Source organism: Nicotiana sylvestris, chromosome 8, assembly GCF_000393655.2.
Source record: "Nicotiana sylvestris chromosome 8, ASM39365v2, whole genome shotgun sequence".
NCBI classification, from domain to species: Eukaryota; Viridiplantae; Streptophyta; class Magnoliopsida; order Solanales; family Solanaceae; genus Nicotiana; species Nicotiana sylvestris.
The window spans coordinates 11,917,527-11,938,233 of record NC_091064.1 but is presented as its reverse complement, the minus strand read 5'-3'; the positions used below and the strand labels follow the sequence as shown (position 1 = coordinate 11,938,233).

The following is a 20,707-nucleotide window of genomic DNA, read 5'->3' as shown; positions in this document are numbered from 1 at the left end:
ACTTTTTATCCATATTAAATATGGGTCAGGTCAGATAATTTCTATTTTTGCATTATTTGTTTTTCAACTTGACTCGCCCGTTTGCCATACCTAATTGTGACAATAGTTGGCATTTATTAGGAGCGGCTATTCGGGTTAATTATTCTATATATATACATGCGCATGGCCAAAGCCTGCATCCATTCATCCGTTACTCTCGACAAAAGTCATTTTTATCTGTGTACCAATTTTACTTATGCACATGGTTTAACTACCCGCTAATTTTTTCTGTGCAGAAATAATTTTTAACATATTCTACCGCTATACTCTCTCCATTATATGAACATGTTTGACTAGACATAGAGTCTAAGAAAAAAATGAAGACTTTGAATTTGTGGTCCTAAACAAGTTAAAAAGGGGTCAGGGTATTTTTATGGTTATAAAAGCTTCTCATTAAGGGTAAAATTGTAAGTTTAAGCTAAATTATTTCCAAATTTAGAAAGGGGTCATTCTTTTTTGAACGGACAAAAACGAAAATAGGTTCACATAAACTAAAACAGAGGGAGTATTTGAATAGCCAAATTTGGAATCAAGCAGCACGCTCCCTTATTACGAATAATGTTAATAATGTTACTGATTGGAAACAGGTATAAACAACATAAGTAAATAGTCAGAATCACTTGCATGTAATATAAACAATACATAATCATGTACCTCAGCATATGCAAAGCTATTCCTAACATATTTTGTAAAGCAATCATACAAACAAAAATGATTATTCAGATTAACTCTAGACAAAATAATTTCTGAAGAACTGTCCAAATGCAATTTAGATCATAAATCACAGGCTAAACTCTCATCATACAGAGAGCATACATAACATAAACTGTAATAATTGTCATGCCTTTGAAGGGAACATCCTAATAATTTACAATTCAAATGAATCCCAATTTAACTTGCTGAACAAACCAAATTAACCCGAACATGGAACATAAACAGGATAAAGATAAAAGGCTTACCCCGCGCATGAAGGTGCTCTCTATCAATGGCGAGAAGGGGTGGTCGTATACATGGTCTAATGCCTACAGGAAAAATATATTTGCACAAGATATAGAGGATGACAATAATGCCACTCTCTATTTCATCTTTGAGACGAAGGGATGTGAATTATAACAAATAATAATTGAATAACAAGAGGTTAAGGTCCTGGCCGTTCTTCTGAAAATCTTGGAAGCTGAACCAGAGAGTTTACTCGAGTAACACCTTCTAATCCTGACCATTTCTGATCTTCTGTTACTACGGTTTCCTGATTTGCTTCTGCTTCGGCTACTACTTGTTTATAAGCATCATTCTCTTCACCTGATCTAACAGTGAAATTTCTCTGTAGACATGGCTCGGAGCTGTGCCCATCATCTGATTCGGCTGCGTTATCAGAATGGTTACGCTGAAGAGTAGCAGAAGAAAAGGATTGTTCCTCGTTGTCGGATTCCATGTCCATATGTCCGTCCAAGAATAAGCAAACAACAGCACAATCATCCATTTTTGAAGTTGGATATTTGGTTTTCCATTCACGAGCAGCAGAGTCGACTAGGATCCTGGCAGCTGACGACCGTGTAGGAGCTGATGACACTATATCAACAACTTCTTCATTACTCAATACATCCCAAACCTGCAGTTGAGAATAGACATTCAATTTAAAACAGTAGTCATGACACAGTCATACAACATCTACCTAACTTACAATCCTAGCCTTGCAAGTTTCTTTTCTAAATTTGAAGAAACAATGAATTAGAAAGCCTTTCCCAAGATTAAGCTACAGGAAAGCAAAATGCTACTTTAAATCACTAGGGTTTTATATTAAATTATTAATAATAATTGAATAATCAAAAACAAGATCTGCTTAGTGGAGCAGAAGAGTAAAACCATCCTATAAGGAGAGAGATCCTGTCAAAAACTACTCTACCAATATAAAGTTTCCAGTTATATTTCTCAAATCATACTGCGTTGACGCCTGAGAGCTGTTATATATTTGATATCACTAGAGCAATTTGGAAACAACCTCTTGCAAAAATGCAAGATAACGCAGCGTACAATAGACTCGTGTGGTCCGGCTCTTTCCCCGACCCCGCACATAGTGGGAGCTTAGTGCACCAGGCTGCGAGAAATCACTGAGCGCTAATGGGGCACGGTTCGAAACTCGATAGATAATGAGCGCACCCAACTACTCTTTTACACGCAAATACCAGATTTTTGTCCGGGACATGATTCGAACCCATGATGTGCGCCTAAACTAGATATCATGTGTTGCACTCTTACGGTTTTACCACAAGACCAAAGCCTTGAAGCATGATTTCTCCCTTTTACTAGAATTGGGAAACCCATTCTAAAGGTCCAATGAATTGCCTTGATTTATTTAGGGAGAAACACCAAAGTTTTTAAAGTGAAGGAAAACGTTTTAGAAAAATAACTATTGAACATGATCCCCCGAGGAAGAAAACATAGCTCAGAAAAAGTAAGAGTGAAAATGATAACACCAAAAGATTTGTGAGTATTGAAGACATAATTAAGTAAATAGCGTGTTGAAGACATAATTAAGTAAAAGAGGTGTGCTATCTCTAACAGCATAACTTTTAGATGAGATGGTCACACACTTCAACATGCTACCAGAACATGCAGTAGTCTTGGGTTCGAGTCTCACCGCCACTCAATATTAAAAACAATTTTCACGTGCTTGGCTGGTCAAAAAGAATCAAGCCCGCACGTGAGGGGACTTATTGAAGACATAATTAAGTAAATAATGTTCTCTCTAACAGTTTAAGCTTTTAAATGAGATCATCACACTTCAACCGTGGGTATTATGAAACAAAAGGATTGGTGTTTCATTTTGCTTTTTGGGAAAAAACGATGATATTATGGTTTTTGAAACCAAAACTATTTTACACACCAAGCACCTCATTATCTCAAACCAAAAAAGTTTTATGTCCTACACTCGCTTCCAGCAACAAAAAGTTGAAAAGTTCAAGTGGAATGTATTTCGAGGGCATGGAATAGCGCTTCAGATTATAATTTAGTCAAACTTATTCACTTATACCTAATGAACATATAAGCTAACATTCTTTTTCGAGATTAAGCTTCAATGCATAGGAGCACTGTGGACAAGAAGATAAAGGGTGCTGCAGACAACCAAACAAAGATAAATAGTACAGTAGAAGAAGGTACAAATGTTTTTAACTTTTAAACAAAAAGGAATACATTGTATGATTCATTCACGCGGGTAGAAACATTTGGTTGCATGTCAGAGAACTGCTAAAACATCAAGAGTTATTAGAAAATCACCGTTTAAGGGTGTCTGCTCAAGCGCAAACCACCCTTCAAAGATAAAAAATCTCTATTTTCTTGACAAACCTACTAAACCAGATGAGCTAATACATTTTTTCTTCTTTTTTTTACAAGTAGCTGAGGTAATACCTATTTGAAATACCAACGGATAGTTTGCTTATGAAGACTCTTGGCACATCTGATTCAAGAAACTATTTAAAATCCTTTCCTCCGAGGTACAAATGTAAACACCTGTTGTTAAACCTACTGGACTCAAAGACAACGTAACATAACATGTCCCTCTCTTCCATGATAGACAAACAACTATGATAGTCTGACCAAATACCTTTAACATACTAACAAACAAAAGCTACTTCCCACCAGATGCGGACGTACCCTGAGGGTAGGGAGGTCACCAGCCCTGGTAATTTTTTGGAAAAGATATAAGTATATGTGTATATATCTTAACTAATATGTATATATATTTTGATTGACACCCCAAGATTCAAAGCTTAGGTAGCTGCATTGACCGACTTAGGGGCGCACAACTTGACTTTTAGTGCGTTGCCTGAGTTTGATTTTCACTCCAGCATTTGCTCAAGTTTTTGTTCGATAATGATGCCCCTGCCACTTTCAACTCCTGGGTCCGTCTCTGCTTCCCACCAATCATAATAATTCACCAGTGAGAATGATAGCCAAGTGTCTTAGCTATGTAGGTACTTGGTAGCAATCACCAGTGATGCTTCAAACTAGCTTTGGTAGTCAGAGACGGATCCAGGATTTATATTCTATGGGTTCAACTTTTAAGATTTTTAATATTGAACCCATTATATTTTTAAAGTTATGGGTTCAAATCTATTATTTTTACAATTTTAATAAATTTTCACACATAAATTTCTACTTCGCAAAAGTTATGGGTTCAATTGAACCCGCAACTACCATGGTGCATCCGCCCCTGTTGGTAGTACATTGTTAATGGGTATATAATATCCAAAGTCTTGGCAATTGATGTAGGAAGCAGGGTTAGGTGATCGTAGAGGGAATCATTTTTCAGTTTATTTTATAGTTATGAAATGAAAAGGAAATTGAACTTTCAGATATATAATGGGTCATTTTTCAATTCGCTCTTTTTTTTCCATATCATAATATATTGCTCCATATAACATATTGCATGTAATTATGCGAGCGCGCACATGCACATATAATGTTTGGTTATATAGTTCCAATTCATCTAAGTCAAAATGCAGGATATAAGAAAGTCACATTCATCAAAATAATAGTATTGGAGTCTTCCAAAAGTCCAATACCAAGTAATAACAGGTCCTTCCGAGGATTGCATGTAAATAACTGTTGTCAAAGCTGACACTTCAAATATCACCCGTCTCCATTTTCTTTCTTCAACGGCGAAAGCTACAAAATATACAACGTACTACAGTAGATGAGCTAATACCTTTTTCAAATACTAAAAGCAATAGCTACTTTGCCGATGAGTAGACTTTGCGCATATGATTCATAATACTAATCAAATCCGCCTCCTAGGTACAAATGTACACATATCACCAGTCTGCTTTTTCTTTCTTCAACACCAAAAGCTATAGAATATTCAACCTACTACAGTACATGAGCTAATACCTTTTTCAAATACTAAAATGATAGCTACTTTGCCTATGAGGACTTGAGGAGTCTTGGCACATCTGATTCACACTTTAATCAAATCCGTTCCTCCTAGGTACAGACGTAAACACCTAATCGTTGAACTTTCCAGATCCATGACAACGTAAATGCCCCTTTCTTTCCCCAAACCCAGAAAGCTACATAACAGACAACCCACCAAATAGCCAGACCTAATACCTTTTTCATGTACTTAGAAAATACCTACTTCCCACCTAATCATAATATTTCACCAGTGAAAATAACACCAAATGCTTACCTATGTAGTTTTCCATCAATATCAATGCTTGGAACTTACATTGGTAGATTATTGTTAATTTATGTAATCTCCAAAATCTGCGCAATTAACACAGGAAGCTACAATAGGTGGCCATATAGAGAATTTAATTGCGCAATTACAAAATTAAAAGAGAACGAAATTTCTACTTTAAAATGCATCATTCAACGATTCGCCCTTTTTTCCTAACTATGTTACATTACATCACTCCATTTAACTTATTATACACATACATAGACCCAGAGAAACATACTATTAATTATATTTAACGCCAATTCAACCATACCAAAAAAGATATTACTAGGACGTTCAAGGTTGTAACTTTGATCATAATACTAGCATTAGAGTCAGCCAAAAGGATCAATTTGTTACGGAACTCTCATTGAGGCTTTATTGATTTTTTTTATAAGGGAAGCTTTATTCTCATATACTTACAAAAACTTAACAAATATCATTCAGGCTGGTTTCAACACTTCCGAAAAATGATTAAGCTAACAAATTAAAAAGAGATTCAGATAGCATAACATACCCCATCAGAAGCAAGAACAATGAACTGGTCCCTCTCTGTAAGAACCCGGTGAGAAAATTCTGGCATAGAAATTACCCCATATTCCTTAACACAAAAATCGCCAAATGCTCGAGCCATTGCTAACCCAGGGGCATTATCATATGGCAACCAAACTCTATGCACTTCGGGCTCATCTTGCAATGCAAAAACCCGACCTTTACACTGTTTTATCCTCTCAGCTTCCCCTGCCACCAGAAATACTAGATTATCTAATAGGAATTCATGAAATGATCATACCTTATGAAAAATTCACTATAAAAGAGACATACTAGGTAAATCAGGTTTCAGATCAACAGTCAACTGGACTGCTACCATTGAATCATTCTCATCCTTTGACGCCAAGATTGCTCGAGAATCACCAATATAGCCCATATAAAGGTTTGAACCCTTAAAACAAAAAAGAACAAAAATAAGGTTAGAATTGAAGAAAACAAAATGACATAAACAGCATGAGGAAAATAATGTTAAATGTGGCTCATCTTACCTGTTTTATTAGAGTAACAGCAGTGCTGCCGCTGCAAAAGCAATCTAAGTTAGGTTGGGACCTCAATTCTTTGTCCATTGCCTTGTATGATTGAAGGAAAGCGTCCTTCCACTGAGTGACCACTTTATCCGACGTCACTTGATCCTTATCGGGATCCACAGTTTCCACTTGTGGATTCTCACTGCGATTTGATTCAAATGACTGCAAGAGGGATTTTAGCTTCAGGGGCAGTGCATCCCTTACTTTGCGAGCAACAAGATGGCCATGTGGACCATGGCCATCAAATACACCGCAAAAAGTCACATCTTCTGACATGAAATCCTACACAAGTACATTCATATGACATATCAGATTCTGAAATATGCCAAATGTAGTATTATGCCTAAAAAAGTACAACTTACTTCCCACACGATCATGGCATCCTGGTTAACGCCTTTACGTCCCTGTTGCGTGAATATGCAAGAAGTCCGGCTCTTGCCATTCGTAAAGATCCGATTGGGAATCGAACTCAGATGCTGCAATATGGTTGCAGGATCAGAAAGACTTCTTCTAATCCTCTTTCGACCGAACATGTTTATTCCCAAACATTCATGTGAAATTCTTTCTCCATTGCTCCTACTACTACAAGTACTCGAGCTGCTACTCGAGACACAACCTCCCATTTTGCTCAGACTCACAGAGTGATCATCTGATTGACAACAAAGCTTAGATTTATGGTCAACCAAGCAAAACAATGCTGAAATGACAAGATTCCAGCACAGCAAAAAGGTGTTTTTTTGGGCTTAATGCAAATAACTAAGTTCTCTTTCTTCCTTGGTCAAATGTCAATTCAGTCAACTAATAAACCAGCTATACAAAAGAAGAAAAGATTAATTAATGGAATTTTTTATTTAAAAGTACATAAGAAGATGGAAATGCCAGCAAACATTGAAAATGGACTAATTGACCAGCACAGAGTTTAAAGGACTTTTGCATGTGAGCTAAGAAATATAATATAATTACTGGACTGTTTTAAGCTGTTTCCTTCTATGGGAATCTCAATTATACAAATCAAATTAATAGACATTTATGTACTCTCAGTCTTCAATAAAGCCATACTATCAAACAATTGTTTTAGCCCCATATGTTATTAAAGCTACATCTTTAATCAAACATTTGTTTTAGTCCTTCACAGATCAAAACTTATTACAATTCACAAATCTTATAAGTATGTTATTTTCCCTAACGGATTGTTTGGTTGGAAACAAGTTATCCCAGGATTAATTATTCCGAGATTATTATTCCGTACTCCTATAAAAGTAACACTACAATGTGGGATAAACTCAACAACAAACAACATCAACAACCCAGTAAAAGGTCTGGGAGGGTAGTGTATACGCAGAACTTGCATCTACCCGAGGGAGTAGAGAGGCTATTTCCAAAAGACTCTTGGCTCGAGAAGACTAAAAGATACAATATATCAGTACCATCAATAGAAACCATAGAAATAAATGTATGATAAAGTCATCTCAAATTTAATCCCAAAATCAATTATTCCTTATCTATCGTGCCAAACGAGCCTTAAGAAATTAAAAGTAGTGTTTTGGTTGTAAAGTCAAGCTTAAATTAATAGTAACACCCCTTTTAGAGACACAAAGCGAATCTGAATTAGTGTGGATACTATACTAAAAAAACTTAATAGGCATATATATAGCTCAAATGCTCAATTACCAAAAATGATAAATAAAAAAGCTAGAAAATAAGAATTCAACAAAAGAAAGAAAAATTGTGAACACAAATTCCAAAGTTCAGCCTTTTTAGATCAGATACAAACTAAAGAAAAGCAGTAACATTGACACCCAAATTGTAAAAACTGGAAAGCAGAGAATATAAAAGAGAGAAAAAAGCAAAAAAGAGGGGTTGTTCTGGAAAAAGATGAGATTTTTAAACCTAAATTGTCCTTTTTTATTTATATAAAAAAAAGAGCTTTTGAAAGCTTTAGAAGTCAAGAAACAAAGAGAAAATATGGATATGATAGTACCTTTTATCTTGGTTTTGCGGAAATTCAAGATTAATTGAGATCAACAATGTAGTCTAAACTGGACGAGACTTTTTAATCTTTTTTTTTTCAGAAAGAAGGAGAATAATAAGAAGTAGAGATCCAAGAAATGGGAAAGGAAAAAAAGTTGGCCTATTAATTGCAGAAGTGTGAAAAAGGAAGCAGTGCAGAGCAGAGCAGAGTGGAGGGAGAAAGTAGGACAGGTTGAGCTGTGAGTCGACCAGTGCCTTTTTCTTGATCTTTTTCCATTTTTAGAATTCCAATCCAAAATAAATGGCATTTAGACATAAAAATTATACTCCCTCCTTCTCAAATTATGTGTCAATATTTCTCTTTTGCACATCGTTTGAGAAAAGATTAAATAGAATTTTTTAAAATTACTTATCCTTATTTATATCTTAAGGTATAATTTATTTTTATTTAATATTTTCTCATAATTAAGATATTTATGATCTTCAAGAATAATTAATATCAACGGTAGAATAGGAAAAAATAATTAATTTACTCTTAAACTTCTAAAATATTAAATAATTTGAGACAACTATTTTTAGAAACCACGACAGATAATTTGAGATGGAGTTAGTACGAGTTTTGAAAAAAATAGTATTTGGATTTAAGTTAAAAGTAATATTTAAAATTTGAAATTATATTTGAACATACGTTACACTTGAAAAGGTAAAATAGTTTTGTGAGCGGAATTTTTATTTTTTTTCCGGGAAACTTGAAATGTTATTGAAAACTCATTTTTTTTTAAAAATTTCAAAAACATACAAATTTTCATGAACAAATATTTTTTTACAAATAATAAATGGACGGAGGCTACAAGCAAAATCAGACAATTCAATTCTTTATTTTGTTTATTTTACTTTTATGCTGATATATATATATAAACAAATAGTTGCATGAGGAATGGGTCAAAACATTAATGTGGGATTTGGGCTGCTGTTAAAGGAATCCTCCGATGGGTTAACCATTTGGACTTGTAGAGAGAAAACAGATTTTAAAGAGAGAACTATACAATGTTTCAGAAATGGCGGAAGAACGACATTTGATTGATTTTTTTAGACACAAATCACGCATCAATTTAGTCTATACGTCTACTTGTATAACTTAAAGCTCTTCAAGTATCAAATTAAATTTATAATTTCAGTGCTCTATGCCCTCATCTTTTGTACTACAATATGTTCGCGAGGATCTTGGAAGTGGCGAAGAAGGAAAGATACCAGTGAGGAAAATGGTAGACCATAGAAGCCATGGAAGGATAAAACAGAGGAGGAAGAAGAAGCCGGAAAGGTTTTTTAATCCGGATTGTAAAATAATTAGGGCAGGTTCGGTTTATGGGATGAGTACTAAACCCATATGTGTTGTCTGACCCAAAATACCACGTGGCCCAATAAAAATATGCCACCTCATTATATAGAAGGCCCACAAGTTCTGCCATTAGTCGCAAGGAGTAATTTTGTTAATAGAATTAACGTCGTGTGCTTTTTTGGACGAATAAGTGGATGAAGGGCAACTGTAAACCATTTAGTAAATGATAGAGGTGGTTTTGACCCTTTTCCGGCGTATTTAGAATAGAAGTTATGGGTCCATTTTAACCCATAGTTCTGGTGCATACCCTATATATCTACCGAAAGCTCATTAAATATGTACAAATAATAAATTTTGAACTCATTGTATTAATTAAAATGTGATAGAATATTAAATTTAACTGTTGAATCTTCCTATATTGGTAGTTAGTTGACCAATATTATTATTGGGAACTAGGAATAGACTACTTGACAACAACAACGACAACAGCCCAGTGAGATCCCACAGGTGGGAACTAGGAGGGTAGTGTGTACACAGACTTTACCCCTGTTCCGGAGGAGCAGAGAGGCTGTTTCTGGTAGACTCTCAACACAAGAAGGAAAGAGACAGTGTATTAGTAACAGCAAAGGAATCCAGAAAGATAGCACCAGCAACGCAATAACCAGAAAATAGAGAGCAAAGTAAGAACACTGAGCAGTAACAAAGGCACAGTACTACAGACGCAAGGTAATAATATGTACACAAAGGGCCACTAAACATACTACAGCCTAACCTACAACCCTAATGAAGTATTAAGAACACAACTGGAGACACCAACAACCTAAAACAAAACACTATCATACTAGCCTCCTATCTCCTAACCTAGAACCCTAATGCTCGACCTCCACAACTTCCTATCAAGGGTCATGTCCTCGAAATCTGCTTCCACACCATGTCTTGCCTGATCACCTCTCCCCAATATTTCTTAGGCCGCCCTCTACCTCTTCACATACCCGTCAAGACCAGTCGTTCACACCTCCTTGCCGGTGCATCCAAATTTCCCCTCCTCACATGCCTAAATCATCCAAGCCTAGCTTCTCGCATCTTGTCTTCCATGGGAGCCACACCCACCTTCAGTTGAATATCTTTATTTCTAATCTTATCCAGCCTAGTGTACCCGCACATCCATCTCAGCATCCTCATTTCTGTAAATTTTATCTTCTGGGTATGAGAACTTTTGACTGGCCAACACTCTACATCATACAATATGGCCGGCCTAACCACCGCTTTATATAACTTTCCTTTAAGTTCCGGAGGCACCTTCCTGTCACACAGGACACTAGACGCTAGCCTCCATTTCATCCACCCCACTCCTATAAGGTGCGTGGCATCCTCGTCAATCTCCATCCTCCTGTATAATTGACCCCAGGTATTTGAAGTCCCCCTTTCTTGGGGATGACTTGAGAGTCTAGCCTCACGTCCATGTCTGCTTCACCCGACACACCGCTGAACTTGAACTCCACCTATTCAGTCTTAGTCTTGTTCAATTTGAAACCTTTAGACTCAAGGGTCCATCTCCAAACCTCCAATCTCTTGTTAATACCGCCTCGCGTCTCATCAATCATAACTATATCCTCAGCGAATAACATACACCATGGCACCTCCCCTTGAATATGGTGTGTCAGTGCGTCCATTGTCAGAGCAAATAAGAATGGGCTGAGTGTAGATCCTTGGTATAGCCCCATAACAACCGGAAAATGCTCTGAGTCGCCCCCACTATCCTAACCCGAGTCTTAGTTCCATCATACATATTCTTAATCAACTTAATATAAGCCACCGGAACACCATTCACCTCCAGACATCTCCAAAGAACTTCCCTAGGTACCTTGTCATAAGCTTTTTCTAGGTCAATAAACACCATGTGCAAATCCTTCCTCCTATCCATGTACAGTTCCACCAACCTCCGAATAAGATGGATCACTTCCGTAGTGGAACGACCAGGCATGAACCCAAACTGGTTATCGGACATTGACACCAGCCTCCTCACCCTCCCTTCCACTACCCTCTCCCGCACTTTCATGGTATGACTCAGTAGCTTGATGCCCCTATAGTTGTTACAGTTCTGGATATCACCTTTGTTCTTGAATAGCGGAATCATCGTACTCCACCTCCATTCCTCTGGCATCTTCTTCGTCCTGAAAATAACATTAAACAACCCAATTAGCCACTTCAATCCTGCTCTACCCACATACTTCCAAAATTCTACTGAAATATAGACGGCTTGAATAAACGCTTTTTTAATTATAATTTTGTACTAATTCAAATTCGCACCAAATAGTATTAAAAGATTGGATGTGTCATTGAATTTTTATTCTGGTGATTGGAAGTGAACATTTCTTTTGTTATTTCTCTTTCCCTTTAATGTGTTAAATTACTTAAATGAGCACTTTTTTCATAACCAATTTAAAAAATTTACAGGTTCTATATTATATTATTAAAAGATTCATAATTTTGAATTTAAGAACATCTTCATTGTTGTCTAATTTAGTTTCTTCTCTCGTTAATGACTATGTTAAAGATAATTTTCTGAATATTAGTAACATCTACAACGCTGAATATCTTTTAGTAGTACTTTAGTATGTATCTCTAATTTTCAATCGTTTGAAGCAATCTTCACCGGCAAAATGATATTTTTATTCGTATTCTTCATGCCAAAGCAAGAACGCCGACTTTGTCCTTTATGTGCTCCTCTCGGAATGCATTTTCAAATATTATTTATTGTGACTTCTAGTTGGAGTGGCTTTAAACAATTTATAAATATATAATTAAAAGAAAAACTTGAAGAATATATGTTCAAATTTACATGAATTTGTGTATTTTGACCCTTGTAAAGCAATGCTTATAAAATAATATGGGTTGGAGAAGATTGAGGATTAAACTACCACACAATTACATATAAAGCAAATAAAAAAGAAAGAAATAACACAAGAATATAATGAGATTCGATCAAGGCTAGAGGCAGAGGAAGAAAAAGAGTTTTTTACAATAATGGAGAAGAATGATTCAAGAAATCTTCAATTACAATCCCCGTTATTTATCCCAAGTGTTTCACAAATTTACTAGGTCAACAGGCCTCAAAATTGACTAAAACTAAATAAGATTCGGAATCTCAGTTGTGCCGTAAAAATAGCAGAGACTAGTTAGTTTTTAGACTGATAATTGAAAAACAGTCAGTATTTGAAAAACCTTTAAAAAATAGCTATTATTTTAGTGAAGCACGGAAAGTTGCAGCATAATATGGTGGATTATGGAGCTCATGCGTATAAACTTCCATCATATTATGTTGCAACTCTAGTGTAGGAAAAGTTCCAGCATAATATATTGGATTATAGAGCTCTTGCGTATAAACTTCCAGCATATTATGTTCGAACTCCAACACATTATGCTTGAATCTCATTTTAAAAAATTCAAACTCTAGCATTTTGTTCAAATTTTATCTTTATTACATGAAAATATGGTAAAATTTTGACTACTTATGAAATGTGGCTTTTTTCAATTACCAGTTGGAAATGTGACTATTTCTGATTTTTTTTCGGGGTTTAGAATTTTTATTATTGTGACGACCCAACCGGTCGTTTTGAGCTCTAGCGCATCATTCGGCGGTTTGAGGTATTGAGCAGCTTCACTTCAGGTATTATGACTTGTACGCATGGTCTGAATTAAATGTCGGGAAGTTTAGAGTTGATTTGGAAAGAGAATTCTCATTTCGAAAGCTTTAAGTTGGAAGAATTGGTTAAGTTGTGATTATTGAGTAAACGGCCTTGGAATCGGGATTTAAAGGTTCCAACAGGTTCGTATGATGATTTGGGACTTGGTCATATGTCCGGATTGAGTTTTGGATAACCCGGGAGCATTTCAGCGCCTATTGTTGAAGTTAGCATTTTGGAAAGAATTTCATAAATATGGGTTGCAGTGCATTTCAGTGTTATCGATGTCCGTGTGAGATTCTGAGTCTTGGAATAGCTCCGTATGAAAATTCTGGTATTGGAAACGCGTCCAGAAATGGATTCTGAGGTTTGTAGGTCATTTTGGAGTCATTTGGCTGAAGTTAGAAATTTGAAGGTTTTTAAGAAGTTTGACTGAAAGTGGACTTTTTGATATTGGGATCGGATTCCGATCCCGGAAATTGAAGTAGGTCTGTAATATCAAATACGACTTGCGTGCAAAATTTGAGGTCAATCGGATGTGATTTGATAGGTTTTGGCATCGAATGAAGAAGTTTGAAATTCTAAAGTTCATTAAGCTTGGAATGGGGTGTGATTCATGAATTCAACATTATTTAATGTGATTTGAGGTCTCGAGCATGTCCGTGTCATGTTTTGAAACTGGTTGGTGTGACTGGACGAGGTCCCGGCGGCCTCGAGTGGATTCTGGGTGGCTAACAGATCAAATTTGGAATTTGAAGAAGAATTTAGGCAACTGATATCTGGTGTAACTGCACCTGCAAGGTTTTGGCCGCAGGTGCGAAGCCGCAGAAGCGGCCTGGGAGTCGCAGATGCCGAGTTGGGCAGTCAGGGGAAGGACCCACAGGTGCAGAGTGTTGGCCATATTTGCGCAAGCGCGGAAGCGAAGGAGTTGACCGCAGAAGCGGAAGGAAACCACAGAAGCTAAAGGAGCCTCGCACCTACGAAGCCGCAGATATGGCTATTGTTCCGCAGGTGCGGATACGTCGCTGGGCAGAAGGGTTTTATAAAAATGGGAGTTGGCCCATTTTTCTCCCATTTTTCATTTGGATTGGTCGATTTTCGAGAGCTTCAAGGGGATATTGTCATCAAGCAATTCTAGACAAGTGGTTTCTTCCCTTTTATGAATTAAATACATGGATTGAAACATGGAAATTAGTATAAATTCTAGGGTTTTGGGTATAAGTCCTAAAATTTGGTATTTTGGATTTTGACCACGAATTTGGGCATGAAATTGGAAATAAATTATATATTTGAGTTCATGGGGTTATGGGTAAAGTTTATTTTCGAAAATATTCGGAATCTGGGCACGTGGGCCCAAGGGTGATTTTATCGACTTTCCAAGCGGAGTTGGGAATTGTTGTAAATTAAATTGTTTTGAGTATTAGAGTATATTTCAATGGTTTGCGCATTGTTTGGCTAGTTTTGGAGTGTTAGCATCGGATTGAGGTGTTAGAGGACGTTGGAGCCAGTTATGGAACTTCGGAGCGAGGTAAGTCTCTTTTCTAACCTTGTAAGAGGGAATTAACCCCATAGGTAAAATAAACTAATATATGCTTCTAATTGTGGGGGCTACGTATGCAGGAGGTGACGAGAGTCCATACGTAGCTACTAGCTATGCCTATGTCCAGGTAGTCTAAGTTTACATCATGCCTTGTTGATATTACTGTCGATTTACGTTTATTGTTTGCCTTGAGAAGAAGAAAAATTTAGGCTGAGCAATAATTTTCTTGAAAGAATTGAAATTTGAAGAATTTAAGATTTAAAAGGTTCCATTTGAACTTCGTAATTTCGAAAAGAATTGAGGAATATTATAATAACTTAAGAAATCTATGGGTAACCGCATAGCATGTATGATCCACGAGCGGGGTAATTTACTCAAAAAGTTTCAATATGAATTTCCATTATTTTGAAAAGAATCAAGAAAGAGATATGACTTAAATGTTAAATTCATATTTGATTGCGTCGCATGTATGATTCGCGAGTGGGGTAATTTTTTAAATTTATATTTGACCGTGTCGCATGTATGATTCTCGAGCGGGGAAATAGATGCATCTATGGTTCATGCCGTTAGACCCTCGGCAGTGCACAATTTACATTTATGTTGGATCAGGCCGAAAGTCCTCGGTGAAAATTATGTGTGATAATATAACTGGAAACCCTTTTTATAATTTGTATAAATTCATCGTCGATGGGATCATTTGTTTTAAATGAAGGAAGTGTTTTGCGGTTCTTTACTATTAATGAAAGAATTGTTCTGCTATTTTCTTGTTCTGAGTTTTGTTGTTATATCTATAAATCATGCTTAATTAGAGTTTCATATTATCATATTGTTGGACCATTAGTAAGTGTCGGAGTCGGCCTCTCGTCACTACTTCTTCGAGTTTAGACTGAATACTTACTGGGTACGCATTATTTTCGTACTCATACTACACTTGGTGTACATTTTTATTGCACACGCACATGTATGTCTAGTGGCCTAATTGGGCGCAGCAGCATGGTTGACATGGGGACTTAGACGAGCTGTATCTTATATGCGAATCCGCATCCAGCAGAGTCTCCTTCAGAGTATTGGTATTTTTTTATGTCCAAGTTTATATTCCGAACAGTTATTGTATTTTATTTTACTCCTTAGTAAATACTCATGCACTTATGACACCGGGTTCTAGAACGATTATGGGATGCTTAGTATTGAAATTGGAAAACATTATTTCTATTATGTAAAGTTCATCTTTTACCAGTTAAATTGAATGAAATTTATGATTTCAGAAATATTAAAATGAGAATTTACTAATTATTTGGTGTTGGCTTGCATGACGGTGGAGTCTGGCGCTATCATGACCTTTAATGGATTTTGAATCGTGATAATATGGTATCAGAGTACTAGGTTCACTTAAGTATCTAGAGTATTGAGCAAGTCTAGTAGAGTCTTGCGGATCGGTACCGAGACGCCTGTACTTATCTTCGAGAGGCTATAAGACTGTTAGGAGCACTTCCCTTCTTGATTCCTCATTGTGCAATTTGATTCCTCTGGGGCTTATGCCTTCATTTCCTTCCTATTCAATCTTATGCGACGTGAAGCACTTGTTATAGATTGGGAATCGAGGAATTTTCATGGTACTACAGATGAGGTACCAGATGTTTCTACCTGCGTGATTGATTGAGCTATTGTTTTCGCCTTGCGGAAGGATTTTCTATCATTTCAGCTCAGTAGCTATACTTCTGAGAGCTTTAAGGCTATTCCCAGTTTGCTATGATGCTCAGGAGTTGTTATCGCACATTATTGATGTGATGGTAGGATGCATGTATATGTGTCGGGGCAGAGAATGACCTAAAAGGAGTTTTACTCAAGGCATGATTTAGAGATTCAGTATTTTATTTCTGGTGGAGGAAAGACAATCGGACTATAAATGTTCAAGTTTAAGTTGATGGAGTAACGAGACCTGGTATTTTCGACCATGGTGGAATTTTCATACGTGATTGTAAGCACGTGATTTTTGCCCTATATAAATTACTCCCATAATTTTTCCATTGTTTGCAATTTTGTGGATTTTTGTAGCATTTTTTTGTTATTGTTTGTATTTGTCTGTGCATGTTTATTTTATTTAATTAACGAAAAATACAAAATATGTGGCATTTGTATTTAGGATTTAATTCTATATTTTGGGATTAATTAGCAAATTAATTGTTTTATAAAAATGGAAAAATCACAAAAATAACTTGTTTTGCACCTTTTAATTTTAGTTTTTTGATTTTCGTAGTTTTCCTTTAATTTGGTTTTTGTGATAATTATTACTTAGAATTAATTAATGTTTTTGATAGGCTAATTTGGTTTTAGGATTTAACTTAGATTTTTAATTTAATTTTGATAAATAAAAAAGAAAAGGAATTTTGAAGAAATAAGAAATGAAAGGAAAAGGGAATTGAAATAAGGTTGATAGTTTGGGCTTCCTTTAATTAAATTTACACAGGCCCAAGTCATTTTTTCTCCAAGACCCGGTCAATTCGGCCCAAAACCCGCCCCAATACCCGGTCTCCCCTTCCAGTGAGTCAAACGACCCCGTTTCAATAATAGGAGATCCAGACCGTTGATCTTCTTTGATCGAACGGTCCAGAAGTGAGTTTAGTTTAATATAAGACTGTCCTAACAAGCCCCCCTTTCTTCAACGTCTCTCTTACCCCTCTCTCTCAGAGATTCACTCTCCAAACCCTAGCGCCGCCCTAAAATTACCCTCCCCTCCGGTGGCGGCGTCGGCTCCAAACACCACCAAAGTAACATCACAGAACCCCCTCACTCCCCTCTTTCCAAATCCACGACTCTTTTCCCTCGAATATTCCCTGAACTCGTCGAATCTTAAGTCGAAGATGAGACCTAAAATGTCAAACTCTAAAATCGGCAGATTTGGTGACGATTAAGACCAAAATGGACCTTGGTCATGTATTTTCATCTGAGAACACATGATTGAGACCCCTTTCGGTCAAAATCGAGAGATTGAGGAAGAACTTCAAGGCTTGGCCAGCCCGTTTAGGTATTTTCACATTTTTTGTTTTTATTTCTTTTCTTGTATTTTTCTTTTTAAGTCGTCTTTCTTCATCTCTCTTATGTGTCTGTGTTTCTGTTTCCTCATTATATATTATTTGTCAATGTTGTCCATGTATGACTTGTTTGATAATTAGCATAGTTATTTTGTTGTTATTTTAAAATTAGTTAACTCAGTTTCATTATTCTTTCGGTTTTGGGCTTTCGTTTAAGGTTTCCGTGATTTTCTTTTGGGTAGTTTTTGGTCAGTCTTTAAAATGGTGAATCCTTGTTAGTTTTTAATTGGGTTCTGAAGAATCAAAAGCCCGGATGGGGGTTTAATTTGGATTGTCAGACTTATTAAATTGGGTCATTTCGACCCGGGTTTTGCCTGGCCTTTAGGGGTAATAATAGGGGCTCAAGGGGGTAGTTTGGGGAAGCCAGATGGGGAATCTTTCTGTAACAGAAAGGGGAAGCTTCTTAGAAGCTGACCTGGGGACTAAAATGAATTTGGAGTGTTGAACTGAGGTTCTTTAAGCAAAAACAAAAATTGAGTCTGAAACCTCTATTGATGCCCTAAAAAACTCTCTATAAAGTCTGACTTTCCAAAAAGAATTGAGGGGGAGGAGACTGGGATAAAAACCAAGAACGGCTAGAAATTTCATAAAAAGACTGTTCCATTGAATTTCCTTCTGGAATTCTTGAGGTTTTGAGTGTCTGAAGCAATTTCTGATTTATCCGGGTTGGAAATGGATTGAACTTGGGCATTGAAAAGAGCTGGTTTAAGTCTGTTATTTGGTTTGCTGTTCTACTGGTCTTTCTGAGTCAATTTCACTATTTGATTGTTTGAATCTGGGGCTAACTTCTGCTACTGCTATTGCTGATCCCTCACCTCTTGTGTCCTTTCATTTTCAGGTATTTTTCTAGCACTATGGGGTTCAATTGAATGTAATTCGAAGTTTGGATATAAAAATGTGATTAAACATGATGTTGTTTGTTATTGAAGTTCTAGCTCTCTTTCAATTTCTTGCATAGCTTATACTGCTCAGTTGTTTTTAGAAAGAATATGACTATGTAAATTTATCATTGAATAGGACGTAACTGAAATCTGTGATCAGTCAATTCCTGTTGGTTGTCTTGTTGTCTTGGTTTTAGTTTAGTCTTGGTTTATAATATGGGACAAATTATGGTTTATCTGTTTAGACTTCATGAATTTGAGCTTGTTGTTATGTATAAGAGGGACTTTTGGGTACTTGTATGCAAAGCTCAAGCCATATGATAGCTTAACTGAAATCAGTGTGTTATTTTGAATAACTTTTTGATTTTAGGCTATGGTATATAGCTTCCCTTTGGAATCTAAATTAGTGAATGTCTGTTATTTTCTGAGATTATGGAACATGTTGGTAAGAATTGTGATAGTATTAGATGATAGATAACAAAATGAATTGATGTTTGGATTGTAGCATCTGCATAAAAGTGACGATAGGTGTGTTCCCATTAGTAATTGTTTGATTTTCTTAAATCAACATGATCTGTAAATTTGAATGCAAAATACTCGACGTTTTATGTTGTGTGGACTCGAACTGGGATCCCAATGTTTGCTGAGGCTGGTCCGTTTTCAATTTGGGCTCATCTCTTGAGCCCAATAATTCAAGGTGTTACTGCTGGGCTTTTCATATAGCAAGCTTGTACCAGAATGTGTAAAAAATAGAGTTAGAAACTCAGTTAGTTTGATTTGTGCTAAATTAATTGAAACTCAGAAGTGAAAAAGCATAGTTCATTTTATGTTTCACATAGCGTTAGTCGGTTAGCGTTTACTTGATTCTGCAGATTGTTTGGCTTTAAGTGTTGGACCTTATGCTGGCCCAGCTAATGAATGTTTAACCTCTTGATTTAATATGCATATCTCCATGTCACTTGGTATTTGTCAGTTCACTAAATCTTGGGTTCATCTTGGGCCCAAGCCTGAAGAGGCTAACAAAGGGACTGTGTACTTTACACCATTTTGGTCTGTTTCATCGGACCCAGTCCTTGTTTAATTGTTGTTGTTGAAACAACCCTTCTTTAATAGTTGGCCATTCAACATAAGGCCCATTAGCTGATAAGCAAGTTCGCCTTTAGTAAAAGAGAAATATTAGGATTACATCAAGCATTTATTTAGTTAATTAATTGGGTTTTTAAAAGTAGATTGGAGGTGTGCTATATTAAGTAACACAAGTAGCTTATGGCCCTCAAGGTTTAGTTTGAATTCTTGTTAAAAGTTGGGATTGGGGCGAGCCGTGCCAAATAAAATCTCAAAATGTGTGGCCCTCATTTAATTATTTCTTTTAAATTCTTAGAATTCGAGGTGTGCCATTTAGCAAATTTTCCATGGCCCTCGCAAAGTTAAAAAATGCGTAGTTGCTTTAGGCGCGTAATCTTAAAATTACCTTCCTAAACTCGGGTGTGCATTTCATGTGACCCAAATTCAAATCTCAACAATGTTGAATAAAATGTGTTTCGGATTGCGGGAGCATTTCATGTGGCGCGGTCCAAAACATGTTTTAGACGACGTTGAAATCTTCTTTAAAATAATTAAAAGCGATTTAAAGTTAAAATGCACATAGGTTCAAAGTTTTTTTAAAATCAGATAAATAGGCCAATAATAATAGTTGAGCGACCGTGCTAGAACCATGGAACTCGGGAATGCCTAACACCTTCTCCTGGGTTAACGGAATTTCTTACCCGGATTTCTGGTTCGCAGACTGTAAAACAGAGTCAATCTTTTCCTCGATTCGGGATTTGAAACGGTGACTTGGGACACCATGAATTATCCCAAGT

At 36.4% G+C, this 20,707-nt stretch overlaps 1 protein-coding gene across 1 annotated transcript; it reads right to left on the bottom strand.

Moving 5' to 3' along the window:
• Positions 1-820: 820 nt before the first annotated feature.
• On the bottom strand, positions 821-8,538 carry LOC104217709 (probable protein phosphatase 2C 52). The gene is made up of 6 exons (XM_009768015.2): positions 8,318-8,538; positions 6,699-6,985; positions 6,298-6,618; positions 6,083-6,200; positions 5,775-5,998; positions 821-1,648 (listed from the first exon to the last, which is right to left on the bottom strand). The coding sequence occupies exons 2-6, from the start codon at positions 6,957-6,959 to the stop codon at positions 1,178-1,180; spliced, it is 1,395 nt and encodes a 464-aa protein (XP_009766317.1). The 5' UTR covers positions 6,960-6,985; positions 8,318-8,538; the 3' UTR covers positions 821-1,177.
• Positions 8,539-20,707: the final 12,169 nt, after the last annotated feature.